The 18,370-nt window shown below is 40.1% G+C and overlaps 1 protein-coding gene and 1 long non-coding RNA gene across 2 annotated transcripts in view; both read right to left on the bottom strand.

The window, feature by feature from the left end:
* Positions 1-1,320: 1,320 nt before the first annotated feature.
* LOC308387585 overlaps positions 1,321-18,370 on the bottom strand; it is a 73,751-nt gene continuing 56,701 nt past the window's right edge. Inside the window, exon 3 of the long non-coding RNA XR_013969970.1 lies at positions 1,321-1,539. This is a non-coding gene — a long non-coding RNA (uncharacterized lncRNA). The remainder of the gene's footprint in view (positions 1,540-18,370) is intronic.
* yipf5 (Yip1 domain family, member 5) lies at positions 6,740-12,088 on the bottom strand. Its single transcript, XM_080866638.1, has 6 exons — positions 11,993-12,088; positions 11,110-11,227; positions 10,632-10,804; positions 9,022-9,167; positions 8,120-8,301; positions 6,740-7,900 (listed from the first exon to the last, which is right to left on the bottom strand). The coding sequence occupies exons 2-6, from the start codon at positions 11,217-11,219 to the stop codon at positions 7,738-7,740; spliced, it is 774 nt and encodes a 257-aa protein (XP_080722764.1). The 5' UTR covers positions 11,220-11,227; positions 11,993-12,088; the 3' UTR covers positions 6,740-7,737.

Raw genomic sequence — 18,370 nt, 5'->3', positions numbered from 1 at the left:
CAGTTGTAAATTATAATTGTGAAGTTTCTCTTTATAGATGTCATAATGAACCTGGAGGTTTGTTTTTCTCCATCTGCGCTCAGCTTTCCTACACTCTCGTTTTCATTTTTCACCAGTGTGGAGTTTCTCCATGGAGACTTTTTCCTTCCAGAGATAACCTTCACCTTAATGGGAGCAATGGTGTCCATGAGATTTAACATTTTAGCATTGAAGCTATTGACGAGCTCATTGATCGAACCTCTGGACAGGTCAGGTGTTAAGGGGAAGACCTGGTTAAATATCTCACTACTGTTTTCAGTTACACACCGTTTTGTGATCACTGCTGTTGATATATTTGTGTGGGCTGAAATTTTACTTTCAAAGAAAACACAGTAATGATCAGACAGGCCCACATCAGACACAGTAACCTAGGGCTGCTCAATTAATCAAATTTTAATCACGATTACGATCTGGGCTTTCAACGATCATTAAAAATGACTGAGCCGATTATTAGCCCCTCCCTCGTGCTTTACTCTCGCGCTGCTCCGTGTGGCAAATCGAGCGCACCTCTCTGCATTTCCAACACGTATCACAACAATTAAGAAGACCCAAGGGAAGCTCGGAAAGCTAAGCAGAAGTTATTTGGGGAGGAGAGTGACTGCCGTTGGTTGAAAAGAGAGGTAAAAAAACCCCAAACTTCAGTGGTGTGGAAACATTATGGGTTCTACTTGACGTGGATCAAGTAGACATAGTGTGTACACTTTGCTACAGTGTCGTAACTGAACCACAGAGCAACACTGCAAAGTTCACTAGACATAGATGTTTACATTTTTCATTTATTTTTTATATTGCAAACATTTGCACTGTTATCAGTATTTGCACACTATTTTATATTATTTTTTAAAGTCATTATTCAATACATTGTTATTGTTCACCCTTTAAATCCCTGTAGAACCGGAACCACGTAAGCTAGCGCAATAATTTGTTTTGCATATGACGCCAGAGGAGTTGTACTTACATCTTATGCCATCAGCCTGTCCTCGGTCACGGTTTCCTTCCACATAAAGCTTTGCAAAAATTGCATAAAAAGCGCTTGCAGGAACAAAAAAATAATATTCCAGAAACACGGTTTGCCAATCCGATCAGCTGTTCGTAACACTTCCCACAATGAAAAAGATGTCAATCAATCAATCAATCAATCAAAATTTATTTATATAGCACATTTTTAAGACCGAAGTACACCAAAGTGCTTTCCATTAAAATCGCAGTACAAATAAAATCACAATAAAATATAAATTACAAATATATAAAATAAGATAATTACATAAATACAGAGCCAGATGTAAATTACCCTAATTCGCCTTAAATGCCAGATCAAACAAATACGTTTTTAAACGTGATTTAAAAGACTGAATGGAATCTGACGCGCGAATATGAAGAGGGAGAGTATTCCATAGCCTGGGTGCAGCAACGGCAAAGGCACGGTCTCCTCTGGTCTTCAGCCGAGACCTAGGTTGCACCAAGAGCAGTTGGCCCGATGATCTTAGTGCTCTCTGAGGGCTGTACAGACAGAGGAGATCAGCTAAGTAGTCAGGTGCCATATTGTTCAAAATTTTATAAGTAAACAATAGAATTTTAAAATCAATTCGATATTTGATAGGAAGCCAGTGTAAATTTTTCAGAACAGGGGTGATAGAGTCAAACTTTCTAGTGCCGGTCAAGAGACGTGCTGCGGCATTCTGGACCAGCTGCAGACGCTGCAGAAGAGAAGATTGTAGACCCAAGTAGAGTGAGTTACAATAGTCCAGTCTTGACATAATGAAAGCATGAATGAGTTTCTCCATATCTTTGTGTGGTATGTAGGGTTTAGCCTTAGAGATTAGATGTCAACGCGAACTATCGCATGTCCGCCATTTCCTGTCCAAAACCGACGTCATTTTCACGGAAAATGTAGTTTTTTACTTGTAGGCCTTAAAAGCCTATACTGGTGTTTTTATAAGTCATGTTTGACTTTTCTGAATAGTTTCTGTGATGCTTAGAACTCGAATTGCACTGCTGGAAATAGTTTATTTTGATGCACATGCTGTTTTCTTTGCAAATTTGCATCATAGGATTGTCTTTTGTTTTTCCTGCAGTATATAAAAATTGCTGTATCTCCAAAATAAAACTATGAAGACACTCAAAATAAATTTACTGTTGTTGTAAACTATTTTTTGCAACTTTTTTGTATTTAAAGTTTTGAGGGATAAGCCTCTTAAATTTCCCCAAGTAGAAATATATGTAAAAAACAAAACAAAAACGATTTTCAATTTTTTTGTAGTTTATTGCACTTTTTTGTAATTAATGTAATTACTATGGACTTAATGCATACATATTATTAAAATATGGGCTATAACAGTTGTATTGATGTATAACAACTTGAAATGCTCCCAAAAATGGCACTACAGCATGTAAAAAAAAAAAAAAAAAGCTCTGGCAGACTTGGTTTTATGGTAGGTCTTAAAGGGTTAAATAAATATCGTCAAATAATCGAGATCTCAATTTCAGTGAAAATAATTGTGATTATCATTTTTGCCATAATCGAGCAGCCCTACAGTAACCTTTGAAATGCTTAGGCCCTTGGAGATCAGTAGGTCAAGAGTGTGTCCTCTATTATGTGTGGCCTCTGTTATATGCTGAGTCAGCCCAATGTTGCCCAGAGTGTTACTCAGGTCTTTAGTCCCTTTGTCCTGAGGGATGTCCACATGGATGTTAAAAACCCCAACAATAATTACACAGTCAAAATCAACACAGATCACAGACAGCAGTTCACTGAGATCATTAAAAAGTCTGTGCAGTATTTGGGAAACATGTAAACATTAAGAAACACAACTTTGGATGGGGCCTTCAGCTGTAAAGCCACATATTCAAAAGACTGAAAACTTCCAGGAGATGAATGAAATGATTCATTAAATAAGACAAAATTTGTGAGGAATGTTTTCAGCACCTTGTCGAATCTGCAACATGAACTGAATTAATGCAGTTCTGAAGACCAAAGGGAGTCCTAATAAGGTTTGTGGTGAGTGTATGTTGATGTGTAAATGCATTTGTCTCTTAAAATATGTTTAGCTTATGCATGCATTTGTCCTTGCTCTCAAAAAAAGATCTTTTTACATAAAGAATTAGGAGTTCCTGTGAGCATGTCGCTTAGAATACACAAATATGCAATATGCACACAGAAGTACATGCTTGTGCAGGAGTGCTTGTACACAAATTACACTTAGACTCATGAATACACAGGAGCATGCACTGAAGTACATGCACGCGCTCACATACACATCCATATTTCATCTTAGCCAGACTCGGCTGATCGGGCCTTGCAGTGTTTGCATTAGTTCATTGAGTTCTGAATCAACTGTTAGAAGGGTCCACAGTACAATGAGGGGTACAATTAGCCTAATGAAGTGCAGGAGCATATCACACTCAGTGCTGTGCTAACAGTTGCTCAGTGAATATTCATGTGCTGTTGGCTTTGCAGATGCATTAAAAGGCAGCACTGCGTTGCTGAATACAAATTGTTACATTTCCACCCGTCGCTTCTCTGGCACCTCACTGAAGATGACATCCTTATCAGCCTCACTGCTCCAAGGCCTTTTGGAGTGTATTGCTTACACAAGCTACACCTCTTATCCAGTAAAATCTGCTGCTGTCAGTGACTTAAAATAAAAATAATTTCTCATAAAATATGATATTTAAACATATTTTTTTAAAAAAAAATTGTTATAGAAGTAGATGCATGAACTCAATTATGTATGAACATTTTCATTTAGACAAGAAAAGAAATGACATTCTCAATAAATAGAGTTAGGAGTTACACAGTGACTTTAACTTTGCACCCCCCCCCCCAAAAAAAATAAAATCCAACAATGACAATTTTGTGGCTTCTTTGATTTCCTTTTGTTTTTAATTCTGAGTAATGAAAATCTTCCCATGAAGGCACTGCACATGCTAACCAAGTTAACTGCAGGAAGGAAATGGAAAACAAATTCCAGGTTCCAATGTGGCTTTTTTTAAAAGAAAAAGTTGAAATGCTGACTTTTGTTTTCCAAGGCTGCACGAATGCCACATGCATCCTGATTTACAGCAATTCAGCCTGCAAGCGACCCGCAATATTATCACAATCTTTCTGAAACAATGAGCTTTAAGTGGTTTCCCCATAATAGTTTCTTCCCCTTCTTTCGTAATCTCAGAAGCTTTTATCGCTCTATGTATTTCTCTCAAGCTCTGTGTAAAATGGGGTGTTTTCTTGGGGACAGTTTCAATATTATCTGCAGCTCACTGGTCAGCCAGGCATGCTTGCTGGGTAGGACAGACTGTGTCCCAGGCCAGCCAGATGGAGGTGAGATTATCCAACATTAGATGACATAATGGTGGGCCTTATTCCTCAGAGACAAACAGAATGATAAGCTACTCCTAAAACAGCATGAAGGTGAAGATGAATTTTAGAATTAGTAATATTTTACTAGCTGTACAAGTACTGGCACAACAGAAGCAGCAAAAGTGGCACTATATATCTATTCCAGTGAATACAAAGATTAATATTACTTTGCGCCCATGTCGTAAAATAAAATGGTTTTGATTTCAAACAATTATTTATTTATTCATAAGAACTTTACGTGGGTGAAAAAGATTTGGATTTCGATATATTCTCCTACTTGAGGCACTTAAGTAATTACAAAAGAAACAAACCGAAAGTTTAAAAGCCAATCACAAAAACGAAAAATGAACAAAAAAAAAGTCAGAGTACAGAGTAAAATGGGATGGGTGTGTTTGGCTACCGGATGATCTTGGGCTAGAGTGAGACATAAATTTTATGACTAAATGTGAAAAGAAGCGACAATGCAGTCATTGCTCCAGGGGATATATACTTCATATTGTAACCAGTGAATACATGAAAAACACAAAATCCAGTGAGTCATACGGACAGTAACTCAACACTGTCACCTGGAGGCGCCTAAGTGTAAATATTCAGGAGGCGATGAAAAATTCAAATTCAAATTCAAATTCAAATTTTATTTGTCACACACACACAACCATACACAGTATGACATGGGGGTGAAATACTTGTAGCTGTACAATGCCCGACCATTAAATGACAGAAGAAAAGTTTTACAATATTTACAATTTACTACAAAAATTTACAAATTAACTTAGGAATTTACAGTAAAGAATGTGCAAATAGCAGAAGAGATTATAAAGATAAGGATTATAAATTATAGGAATTATAGGATTATAGGAAATGTGTGGTGGTGCGTGTGGTGACGTGTGTGAGAGTCCAGTCTTATAGTGACGTGTTTGGGAGAGTCCAGTCCAGTCCAGAAAAAGCTGGATTCTCTTTTAAACAGTACTTGATCTTGTTGACAATTCCTAACTATTAGACTTTAGGAATCTCAACTTTGTGGTGTTTAAATATTTTTTGCCTCTGTTGGATACACACTTAATTTTTTATTTATTTTTTTTACATTTTGGGGGTTTTCCAGAGGAATTTCGATGTTCCAGAGTGTTGCAATTCTGCAATTGGGAAACTGTAGAGAAATGTATTTAGAAGAGTGACTATTGCCTCTCAGTGAATTCTGTATCCATCTGTGAACTGATGTTCAAAAACAGAGACAAAACAGTTAAATTGTGACTAAAATGATTTTGAGGAACTACTTTACAAATAAGAAATGAGACGTATCAACTTCCTTTCCTTAACATTACCACAGGACTGCCACGGGCGCAGAGTATTCCCACAGCAACTACTGACAGAAAGAAGGGAAAAAAAAAACTAAGCCCAAGAGGAAAATGTAACAGTGAACCTCTGAGTGAAGGGAGATGCAAGGCACTGAAATCTATGAGCTCTGGAAACCGCCTGAAAGCAAATACTGTACGTTAGAATGTTTGAATGTCAACATCCTGTTCGCTTCTATCGTACAGAGAAGGCTTCATTGATCCCCAGAGCTGAGGCGATGCATAACTGCATAATAATTTGGAGCACCCGAGACACTCAATGCGGTGAACATGAGTTAAAAATTCCTGAAATGACTCTTTTATTAATCGAGAAACTGAGAACATCTGCATCAAAGTGCAACATTACAGTCTTCCATCCATTAATAGCTTTGACACGTTATGAAAGTACAGGTTGAAATTGACACTCAAATTAAGACCACACATACACAGAATGTCTATATGAAGGGGCCTTTGATCAGACTTCTCCCACTAGGTCTTCTTGAAATGCTAAGTTTGTTTTGGTGTTAAGTTTGTTGGAATAGAAAAAAAAAGGGTCCTTTTTAAATTGTTGAATTATTCATCTATCTAAAGTGGGTTATTATCCATTTAAGGATGCTCTTTGTATGCGTGTGTATAAAACAAAGAAAAGCTAAAAGAGTGAAGAAAAGAACAGGTTTGAACCCATTATTTCAATAGGAAGCTGCAGGTTCTTGCATTTGCAGACATGTGGCATTGTTTCAGAACAAACTGGATTTCAGTGTAATCTTTCTAATGTCCTCCACACACCACATAGCAGATGGGCTACACCTGAAGCTGAGGGTCTGTAGTTGTAGGCTGACAGTGCCCTCACTTGGCCAAGCTTTAGCACTGTAGGAGAATGTTGAATGTTTCTTTCTCTGCCAGCCAACAAACAACAGTGGGTCCGTGGCCCAAATAAAATGTTTTTTTAAGTCTTCATAGAGGTCGTAGAATTTCTTAGGGTGACCACCGAAACATTTACCCACACAGCAGGTAACCTTCAAAAACAACTTTAATGTGCATAAGAAGACATGAACAACAGATGACACATCAAAGCATTAAGTGAGTCGTCTCTAAAATTAAAGATTTAAGAGATGAAAAGGGATACATACAAGAACGAAAACCTATAGAGACACTTCTGTACCTAGACATACAGCATCTCTACCAATATTAATTCTGAGCATTTGATCAAACTGGTTTGGTTTGGGAGCAGTGTTTTTGTGCAAACTGTTGTTGTCTTCCTGAAAAGGCATCAGAACTCAAAGGAATCTCCAAAGAATATAATAAAATACATTAGATGTAGCAGAGCAGCTGTCTTTCTGTTCAAAAACTGACACACTTGATAAAGTTTGTGGTTCTTCGGTTGCGAAGAAAATGCGATGTTGCGGAGGAGACGACCCCTTCGCTGTTAATGTAGTCCTGTGCAGAATGAAAGTGGGTGTTTCCCTTAGTCTTGTTGTTGCTAAATATATGGGAGGCAGAAAACGCTCATAAAAGCTTTTACAAAAATCAGGACAAATGGGATTTTAGCTGAATTCAGATTAGGTTGCAGGGTTCATTTTTATTCTTGAAAACTGCAGTTTTTTTCCCACCTGTGTCCAAAACACTTTGTTCCCTTAATGTCCTTAAAAATCACAGGACTGTATAAGACCATTTAAGGCTCAACTCGGTCCACAGAAAATCCCCCCTCCCAGCACGCTTGTTGACAGTCTTCTCCTGTAAGACGCATATCAGGGGAGGAAGGCGACGAGGAGTCATGTGTGACACCATATAGTCCAGCTTGCGAATGGTCAAGTTGTAATGTGGGGAAAGGTGGAGGCCAATAAAAGAAGACAGAAAAAAAATCCTGGTACCAATTTAGGCAGGAGCGCCCACTTTTCTGTAGTAACAGCATTATTAGCCAATAATTTCACTAATTACACTTACGCCAATTAGGCCGACATTACAGAAACTGGGGAACAGTTATTTGAAACTGTTGATGAATTGCGGTTTTTAGAAGACGGAGATGAGTGCGAAAACCCCATAAAGCAGAGCGCATGGGTAAGCAACCAACAGCTGCTGCCCATCCATGGCCAACGCTGAGATGAAGATCTTCGAGGCTGAGAAACTGCACCAGCTAATAATTGTTGCTGTTAGTATAATTCCCATCATGCCTCTAGAGAGGACACAAAAATAAGCAGAAAGTTAGACTTACTACTAATAACTGATGTTATTTACGGGCTGTACTACAATAATACGACAAAACTCTTTATTTTAAACTAGTAGATTGTATATTAATCTAGTAAATAAATACTATATCTTTTTAAAAGTCCTTTTGCCAGATTTGCAGGCTACATTAACAATCATAAACCTTTTTGTTTTCCTGTATACTCACTGTAAAGAGAAGAGAACTCCAAAACTTGAGAGAATGATCATGGGGAGGAGGCAGTATCCCAGCACGCTGGCCACGCAGCCAAACGACACGCCTGTCATACTCATGAGGTTGAGTAGGCAGTACATGCCAAGGCAGCCAATTGCACTGATGCCATACACATAACCAAACTGGATTTTACCTGACTGTAAACAGAGAGGAGGGGGAAAAAAAAGATCCACACAATTAGATATGGACTACACCCACCAACAGTTCACACATTGAGTTTGTACAGTTATATGCTCTGTGCTTTTGTTTTTTAACAGTAATTTAATTGCCAGAACACACAAAAATAATTTGACTACACAGCAGTTGTGTGCCGTTTCAACTATAGCTGATAAATAAAAAGCCATTTGCATGACTCAGATTTGATTGGAAGCAGCCATTTACACTGAGATCTAACTCAATGATCACACTAGGAGATTGTGATCACAAGATTATAATGAGACTCAAACTAAAAAAAGTAAAACAAAAACAAAATTACTGTGGATATCAAAGCTATGAATTTGGTACAGTCTAATGAAGCAGAAGCTCATGATGAAGGCCTTGTGCATAAGTCTCATAAAAAAAGATGGTGCATGGTAAACAAAGATTCATAGTTTTCTCATAACTTGAGCACGTTCAACTGAACAAAACCAGAACACTTACTTTACTGATAATTTCATTACTGATAGTGCTAACAGTTTGTAATGTAAAAGACTACACAGCCTCTGACACATCGATACCAATCTACCCAAATTATAATTAAGACTTGGCACTTTTATTAATGTAGTAGCCAATATTTTCTTATTTCTAAGTACTATTACTCGTCTTTACCAGTTTATCTTCTTTTTATTTTTCACCTAAAAATCAACCAAATGATTTACCAGAAGAAGTGTTGCTCCAAAGGCCAAACAGAACACCATAGGCCCGGCCAAGTCTGTCTCGTTCATGATGCTGCCATCTGCTACTTTCATTGGATGGAGAACCGTCAGAGTCTTCTGCCAGATGTGGTCAAAATTGATTCCTAATTCTAAGAGAAGAAGAGATGAGACATTTCAGATATTTATACTATACTATTTTCTATAAAAACACCAGGCCCTATTGGTTCCAAACACATCTGTCCTCCACAAATACTCAACCGGGGATTTCTTCAATGAAATGCTTTCAGGTGTGTCTTCACACCTGAAATCTGAATCGTAATTGTAGATTTTCCAACTAAATAATGGCTCAGTCTTAAAACGAAACTCACAATGAAACATTACCAGTTCAGTATTATTTTTTTTCTACCCTGAATTCTGATCATATTACAGAAGAGTACAGAGAAGATATGATGAATCCAGTTTTAACTGCAGGACAAAGTCAAGTAAAGTAGTGCCAATAGTCGACGTTCAGGATCGATGGTGGTCAGAGTAATCATCAGTCATCAGAGTAAATTGTATTAGACTGAATCTGCCTTTTTATAGTTTTGTGTAAGCATCTCCACATATAAGCAACACTGCAATATAAGTGCATCTGGGTGGGCAAGTGCACATATTGTGCGTTTGTGGAGCAGCTACACATAAACAAATTATCATCATTGTCAAATGACAGATAACGGAAGTATATTTCTGAATGCAGAGATGCAAGTTCAGGTCTTTAACCCGGATTTTGATAAACTAACACCAAAAATTTCAACTGACACCGGTCAAACACAATGTGCTGATTTCCCAGAGTACAGATTTATATACTTATACTTGTTTTGGGGATAAGGTACTGTAAGACTACAGACAGTACTGGAACCAAATATCTACAAACACTACAGTCAGAAACACTTAAAAATAAATAAATAAATGTCTGCAGTCTTTCTCAAGCATGTAAGTAGACGCAAAATAAAACAATAGGTCTGCCAAGAACAGTCAGAAAAATCAAGCCTGCCAGTTACGCAGACACTTGGCCGAACTCCATCATTTGATCCATCAATGCTTTTATTCTATCAAATCGTTTTGTAGTCATGAAATTCTCTGAGTCTGGAAGCAACTGCAACAGGCGAGTGAAACTCTAATTTCATGCTTTGAGAGACAGTTTCTCTGCTGAATATCAGAGATGATACTGAAGGCTGATTTCAACAATGCTAAACTTTTGCATGTTGGGACTTCAACTGGAGCTCCTCCTACACTGCCTTGAAATCATATCAAAGACTGACAAACAGTACTTGCAGTAGCTGATTTAATTCAACAAAGCCATTCAATTTATAGTATTATGAAACAAGAAGTAAAATGATTTTTCTCAGCAAATGATAACAACCATACTAGTCAGCTTTCTTGCTTAAAAAGAAAGAATAACTGGAAGAACTATTGAGATACATTTCACAGAATGCAATCGAGATAATTTAATGGATTACTCTTTTGCTCTGGTTTTCTATAGTATTGAGACTGGAATGAAATATTTTTGCTCAATCTTGCTGATAGACAGACAGACATAACACATCGGCATGTAGTCTTGGTGCTTGACATACCTTCTAGCAGCGGTGGCTCGTCATCAAAACTGTTACTGTACATGGACTGTGATGCTGATGGTGTGTAGGTCTGTGTGGGCTGGAAGATTTGTCCGGTGTATGGTTGCTGGGGCTGCATTACTCCTGGGGATGAGTAGCCCATGGGCTGGGAGTAATCATATTGACCATATGGCCTGGGAAATACACAATAATAAGTAACTGGAAACTTAATTAAAAAAAAAAAAAAGCTTTAGAAACATCTCTTTTGTATTTACTCAGGTAATCTTTGTCTAATATTAAAATGTGTTTGATGATTTGTGTGACAAATATGCAAAAACTAGGAAATCAGGAAGGCGAAAAATACTTTTACATGGCACTACATGTCAAATACACAAGTTTCCAAAAGATCTGGAGATTAGTTTTGAGCACCTGAAATAGCCCAGTAATAGTGTACCAGCAGCTGAGAAATTATCAATTAAAAATGGCTTCATACACTTACTTATTGTAGGGGTTGTCAGTGTTGCTGTAGCCATAGCCGGCTTGGCTTTGGTCATCTACACTGTAGCTGGACTGGTAAAAGTCTGTGTTAAAGTTGTCAAAACCCGACATCTCTTACTCTGAAAGTGAAAGAAAACACAGTCGATCAGCGTGAAAAGTTATTTTAATGCGTCTGCTCTATATACAGATAAAACACTCTTACACTGCACAGCATAGACTCGCTTAACAATGCCAGCTTCCTTCGTAAGCTATCAATATCAATTAGAAATACTCAGTGTTGTTATCCGAAATGTCAACCTTTGCATTTAGTTGCGTTTAATCTTTTTGTGTTAATTACCTGACACCTTTAAACACGTCATCGTACACAAATGCGCAGCGACCAAATTTCAAGCCTAAATGCACAAACAACGCCACGTGACAGTAGTAGTCATATTTTAAAAAAAAAATAAAATTTTTTTTTACCTTCCATTTGTTTGTTAACAATAAGATATAACAATAAGCCTCACAACAATTAACGCTAGTTGGGTCCCTAAACGCATCAGTGCTAAAGCGGCTAACAAAACAAACCAATTCCGTAAGCTGTATGCTTCAAGCATTTTCTTGGCTTATTGTTAGTAACTGTTCCATCTATAAAATGGTTCAACAGCTACGACCACGGACACGTAGATGAATAACTGGTGCTTTCGGTACACACTGAGCTACTAATCTTTGGGAGGCTAACGTACCGTTAACTCTGCAGCTAATTGGCTAGCTAATGCTAGCCATAATAGCCGACACAGACCTAACTTACACAAAATATCAGCGACGGCTTACTACTCAATCCAACATTTCAACTTAATCACTATTCTCACGCTATGAAACACCACGGTCATGCAAACTCTTACCTGTGCTGTGTGATAACTCTGCCCAGAGCCCTGCCAACTTCGCTGCGGCTGCTACGTGTCAGGAGAAAGGTAAATCTTCCGGGACCAGCCGTCGCTAACAGGAAATTGTTGGGACCACTGACAAATTCCTGCTCGCAGAATATCTGGCGCATCCTGCCGGCGATTGATGGTACTACACGTCCATAAAAATCACTTGCTACCAAAAGGAAGAAAAAAAACAAACAAAACAGAAGACCAAGGAATACATATTTTGACTTTGTATACACTTCAGTCACTTCTCGGTTTACACACCTCGCAAATAAAGGCAATTACTGTTAGTTTCTGTGTTTTCTGGGCTGCGGTGACTTTTTTCTCAGGGATTAAAGAGGCTTATACACAATGATTTTGTTGCTGTATTGATATGAGCATTTACATATGCACCATATCCAAAGATCAAGTGTGTAGTAGTGGCTATCTGATAAATTCAGTCAGTTTGAAATGTCAAACAACATAAAATTATGCAATTTTATGTCTTAGTAAATTATTATTATCATTATCAATTTATTTTTAAATAATATACACACACACCCAGCACGCCCCTGCGGGCGGTTTATCCTTCAAGCTCGGGTCCTCTACCAGAGGCCTGGGAGCTTGAGGGTCCTGCGCAGTATCTTAGCTGTTCCCAGGACTGCGCTCTTCTGGACAGAGATCTCCGATGTTATTCCCGGGATCTGCTGGAGCCACTTGCCTAGCTTGGGAGTCACCGCACCCAGTGCTCCGATTACCACGGGGACCACCGTTACCTTCACCCTCCACATCCTCTCGAGCTCTTCTCTGAGCCCTTGGTATTTCTCCAGCTTCTCGTGTTCCTTCTTCCTGATATTGCTGTCATTCGGAACCGCTACATCGATCACTACGGCCGTCTTCTTCTGTTTGTCTACCACCACTATGTCCGGTTGGTTAGCCACCACCATTTTGTCCGTCTGTATCTGGAAGTCCCACAGGATCTTAGCTCGGTCATTCTCCACCACCCTTGGGGGCATCTCCCATTTTGACCTCGGGACTTCCAGGTTATACTTGGCACAGATGTTCCTGTACACTATGCCGGCCACTTGGTTATGGCGTTCCATGTATGCCTTGCCTGCTAGCATCTTGCACCCTGCTGTTATGTGCTGAATTGTCTCTGGGGCATCTTTACACAGCCTGCACCTGGGGTCTTGCCTGGTGTGATAGACCCCAGCCTCTATGGATCTTGTATTCAGAGCTTGTTCTTGTGCTGCCATGATTAGTGCCTCTGTGCTGTCTTTCAGTCCAGCTTTGTCCAGCCACTGGTAGGATTTCTGGATATCAGCCACCTCCTCTATCTGCCGGTGGTACATACCGTGCAGGGGCCTGTCCTTCCATGATGGTTCCTCGTATCCCTCCTCTTTCTTGGGTTTCTGCTGCCTGAGGTATTCACTGAACACTCGGTCAGTTGGGGCCATCTTCCCAATGTATTCTTGGATGTTCGTTGTCTCATCCTGGACTGTGGTGCTGACACTCACCAGTCCCCGGCCCCCTTCCTTCCGCTTAGCGTACAGCCTCAGGGTGCTGGACTTGGGGTGAAACCCTCCATGCATGGTAAGGAGCTTTCTTGTCTTTATGTCAGTGGCTTCTATCTCCTCCTTTGGCCAGCCTATTACCCCAGCAGGGTACCTGATCACGGGCAGGGCGTACGTGTTGATGGCCCGGATCTTGTTCTTACCATTCAGCTGACTCCTCAGGACTTGCCTGACCCTCTGCAGGTACTTGGTGGTTGCAGCTTTTCTAGCGGCCTCTACGTGGTTCCCATTCGCCTGCGGGATCCCCAGGTACTTGTATCTGTCCTCTATGTCTGCAATGTTGCCTTCTGGTAGTTCAATCCCCTCAGTTCTGACTACCTTCCCTCTCTTTGTTACCATCCGACTACACTTCTCCAGTCCGAACGACATTCCAATGTCATTGCTGTATAGCCTGGTAGTTTGGATCAGTGAATCGATGTCTCGTTCACTCTTGGCATACAGCTTGATGTCATCCATGTACAGGAGGTGGCTGACAACTGCTCCGTTCCGTAGTCGGTATCCGTAGCCAGTCTTGTTAATGATTTCACTGAGGGGGTTCAGGCCTATGCAGAACAGCAGTGGGGACAGAGCATCTCCTTGGTAGATTCCTCACTTGATGGTGACTTGTGCTATGGGCTTGGAGTTGGCCTCTAGTGTTGTACGCCACATCCCCATTGAGTTCCTGATGAAGGCTCTTAGGGTCCCATTGATCTTGTACAATTCTAAGCATTCCAGTATCCAGCTGTGGGGCATTGAGTCATAGACCTTCTTGTAATCAATCCAGGCAGTGCACAGGTTGGTCAGTCTGGTCTTGCAGTCTCGGCTGACTGTTCTGTCTACCAGTAGCTGGTGTTTTGCGCCTCTGGTATTCTTGCCAATTCCTTTCTGTGTCCTGCTCATGTATTGACCCATGTGCCTGTTCATCTTAACCGATATGATGCCTGACAGGAGCTTCCATGTAGTACTGAGGCAGGTTATTGGTCGGTAGTTGGAGGGGACCGGTCCCTTCTTGGGGTCCTTGGGGATCAGGACCGTCCGGCCTTCAGTTAGCCATTCCGGGTGTCTCTCGTTAACTAGCAGCTGGTTCATTTGTGCTGCCAGACGCTCGTGGAGTGCAGTCAGCTTCTTCAGCCAGTAGGCGTGAACCATGTCGGGCCCTGGTGCTGTCCAACTCTTCATACTGGAGACCCTTTCTTGGATATCTGCCACTGTGATGGTTACTGGACCCTGTTCAGGGAGGTCGCTGTGGTCTGCCCTCAGATCCACTAGCCACTGAGCATTGCCGTTATGGGTTGTGTCCTTCTCCCATATGCTCTTCCAGTATTGCTCCGTCTCCAGCCTTGGTGGTGCAGTTCTCTTATTGTTCCCTTGCCACTGAAAGTACACCTTTGCTGGTTCTGTGGAGAACAGCTGGTTTATTCTCCTGCCTTCTATCTCTCTGGTGTACCTCCTCAAGCGGCTGGCCAAGGCTGTGAGTCTTTGCTTGGCAGTTTCCAAGGCCTCAGGTATGGACAGCTTGCTGTATTTCTTAGGCACCTTATTTGTCGCACCTTGCTGCAACTCCGTTAGTTGGCTAACCTCCCTCCGTGCTACTTTGATCTTGCCCTCTAGCCTCCTTCTCCATGGAGGGTACTGCCCCTTGTCGCTGTTCAACTTGTAGCCAAGCATGTCACTGATCACTGCTGCCGTATTGTAGATCAGCTTGTTAGTGTCGGTAATCGTGGTTGTAGGTATTGCCCGTAGTGCTGCATTAACATCATCTAGCAGACCTTCTGAGGGTACTTCACGTAATCTTGGTAACCGGCTACGGGGGATCCAGGTTTCAAGCTTGGCCATGATCCTATTTTTCAGGTCAGTTCCTCTCGCACTCAACGGTCCTTCTCCTATCGCACTTGGGGCTATGTACCCAATCTCGGGTGGGGGTGATGATATCGCCCCCCTGACCTGACCTGGCGTCCTGACTCTATATATATATATATATATATATATATATATATATATATATATATATATATATATATATATATATATATATATATATACATATATATATGTATATATACATATATATATATATCTGGTATGTAACCCTATTAGGTTCTGACTCATATCCTGAGTAAATGATTCTCTAGTGATACCAAATAGAGACAGGAAGTGTGAGATAATTTAAGAGGACAAGCACTGAGCTCATGGTAAGAACAAAGGTAGCAGGTTTTGTTGAGAAACAGATCAATCAGTATGCTTATGCAGGAGGACTGCACCGCTATAGAAATACTCCGGCGAACCCATCCTCTTTGATGATGACGGCAGATAATGGAAAGTAATGTGCTGATGACCTCTGCCGAGAGGAAATAGAGAAGGGAGGAAATGGGAACTGAGTGAACATTGCAGATGCACATGGGTTTGACATGTGGGACATGGAAACACACAAATGTAGAAATGTAAGAAGAAAAACACATTATTGGTGCCTATACATTCCAGTGCTCTCTATCTTTAGAGTGGTCAAGACCAGTATAGTGAATTAATACAACAGAAAAAGCCAACAGGAACAATAAAACTGATATGAATTCAGATGACTGTTATTAAACAGTCTCCTTCCATTACTACTATCTTGATCTCTTACCCAGGGCTTATTAAAACTGGATTATTTCTGCTTCACTGACACAAAAAACACTCCTGGCAATCATAATAGGAAATATGTGAATTTTTTGACATAAATTAACTGGTGCAGTGTGAAAGGCAGCTGAATTACACCTGGCTCCCTACCTAGCCTAGAGTTACATTCTTCTTTACAGAATGATGAATGATAAAAATGCTACAGAAGTGCATGAACCAGAGATTTATCATTATTCACGGCAGACATAGCAAGTCCCCTCTGTCTTTAGGCAATAATATACAGAAAAGCCTTTTTTGGTCAATATTGTAACAAAACTGTTGTCTAGCCAAGGTTGTGCGGAAGAAATCTACTGATCTGGTACCATCTGTCACATTTTATCTCCCTGGTAAAAACAATGCTCAGATCCCAGCATTTGCCATACCTCCACGATACAATGAAACACATCCCAAAGGTGCTCTATTGGACTGAGATCTGCTGACAGTGGAAGTTATTAGAGTACAGTAAACTCACTGTCATGCTAAAATCATTTCCTTTTTTTCTGTTTTTTAGCTTTGTGAAGTGGCATGGTTATTCTGCTTGAAGCAGCCATCAGGAGATGGGTACACTGCTGCATGTTGTCAGCAACAATGCTCATTTAGGCTTTGGTGTTTAAACAATAATTAGTTGGTGTGAAGGGGTCTAAAATGAGCAAAAAAGTATCCGCCACACCACTATACCACCAGCAGGAACTGCTAACACAAGCCAGTATGAAGTCATGCTTTCATACTGTTTACACTAAATTCTGATCCTAAAATTAGCTCAAATCAAGACTCATCAGACCCGGCAACAAATATTCAGTCTTCAGTCGTTAAATACTCGTGTGCGTTGCTGACAGGAGTGGCACCCAGTGTGGTCTTCTGCTGTGGTAGTCCATCTGCTTCAGGGTTTAATGTCTTACATATTCAGAAATGCTTTTTTGCACACCTTGTTTGCAACGAGCGGTTATTTGAGTTACTGTCATCATCCTCTCAGCTTGAAGGAATTTTCATTCAGAGAGCTGCTGTTCACTCAATATTTTCTCTTTTTCAGACCATTCTCTGTAAACCCTAGAGATGGTGGCGTTGGAAAAAAATCCCAGCAGTTTCCGAAATACTAAACCCCTCCCCCTCTGGTACTAACAACCCTGCCACGTTTAAAGTTTTAACATCACCTAAATAACCTTTTCTTCCCTATTCTGATGTTCGATTTGAACTCAGAGGGCGATCTTGATCATATATACCGTACATGGATAAATACATTGAATTGCTGCCACCAATCAACCTTTGCTTGCTGATTAAACATTTGTGTTGAACAAACGTACCTAACAGAGTCACTGGTCAGTGTATGTTTTCATCACTTGCTTCAAGATTGCTCCAGGATGAATCTATTACAGGCTATTTTTGTGCAAGAAACAGGTCAACTCCTTTCCCAAAAAACAATCAACCAAAGTGCATAAAAAACAGCAACAAAAGAATTTCATTAAAAACCCTTCTCATGCTGTGCAGCCCTGGCATGGATCATTTCTCTGTCTTATGAAGAACAAAATCAATTTGATGCAGGGAACATGAATTCTTACAGCAAACACCCATGACTAATCATAAGCAGAAATGAGTTGCTTCCCCTTCATTGCCTCTCATCTTTCTTTAGACTTTTAATCATCTTTAAACTTGAGGAACATGCCTTTCTTTTTAATCCACTTAATTAAAGAAAATTGAAAAGTGCCAGAGAGGGTAATTGAATTTAGGGTACTGTATTGCCATATGCTGTCATAATTGCCCTCTTATAAAAAGTCTCTCTTGTAATCCTGCTGTCACTGCCTGCCTGGATGAGTGGATTAAAACCATTGAATTTCCTCTACTGAAGCAAACCTTCGTCTTCAACCACCTACTACACCCCCGATTAAGATTTCACCTGCATCAAGCAAGGAAAAACTTATAAATCTTATAATATGTTCCCCTGAAAGAAAACTATGCAGATGGTAGGTATTTTTCCTATTCAGTAATGCATACTGAACATTTTAACGAGCACAGAACTAATCCTGTCTCCTAAAATTAATTTCCATTACAGCTAAACTGCATTCTCAGTTACATTTTAACGCAAATGACGGGGCTTCACAAAGCACACAGAGCTCTAAAGAAATGAATCTTGAGAATATTTACAAGGTTAACTTCAGTTAATTCATCG

This window comes from Rhamphochromis sp. 'chilingali', assembly GCF_963969265.1.
Source record: "Rhamphochromis sp. 'chilingali' genome assembly, chromosome: 19".
Lineage (NCBI taxonomy): Eukaryota > Metazoa > Chordata > Actinopteri > Cichliformes > Cichlidae > Rhamphochromis > Rhamphochromis sp. 'chilingali'.
The sequence above is the reverse complement of the archived record's forward strand: the minus strand, read 5'-3'. Positions and strand labels throughout refer to the sequence as shown.

What these genes read in the sequence shown, in the direction of transcription:
- yipf5 (XM_080866638.1), bottom strand. Translation starts at nt 11,219, where the DNA reads ATGTCGGGTTTTGACAACTTTAACACAGACTTTTACCAGTCCAGCTAC. An exon ending in ACTGACAACCCCTACAATAA is followed by an intron (nt 10,805 to 11,109) that starts GTAAGTGTATGA and finishes TGTATTTCCCAG; the next exon opens with GCCATATGGTCAATATGATT. An exon ending in TTGGAGCAACACTTCTTCTG is followed by an intron (nt 8,302 to 9,021) that starts GTAAATCATTTG and finishes CTCTGTTTACAG; the next exon opens with TCAGGTAAAATCCAGTTTGG.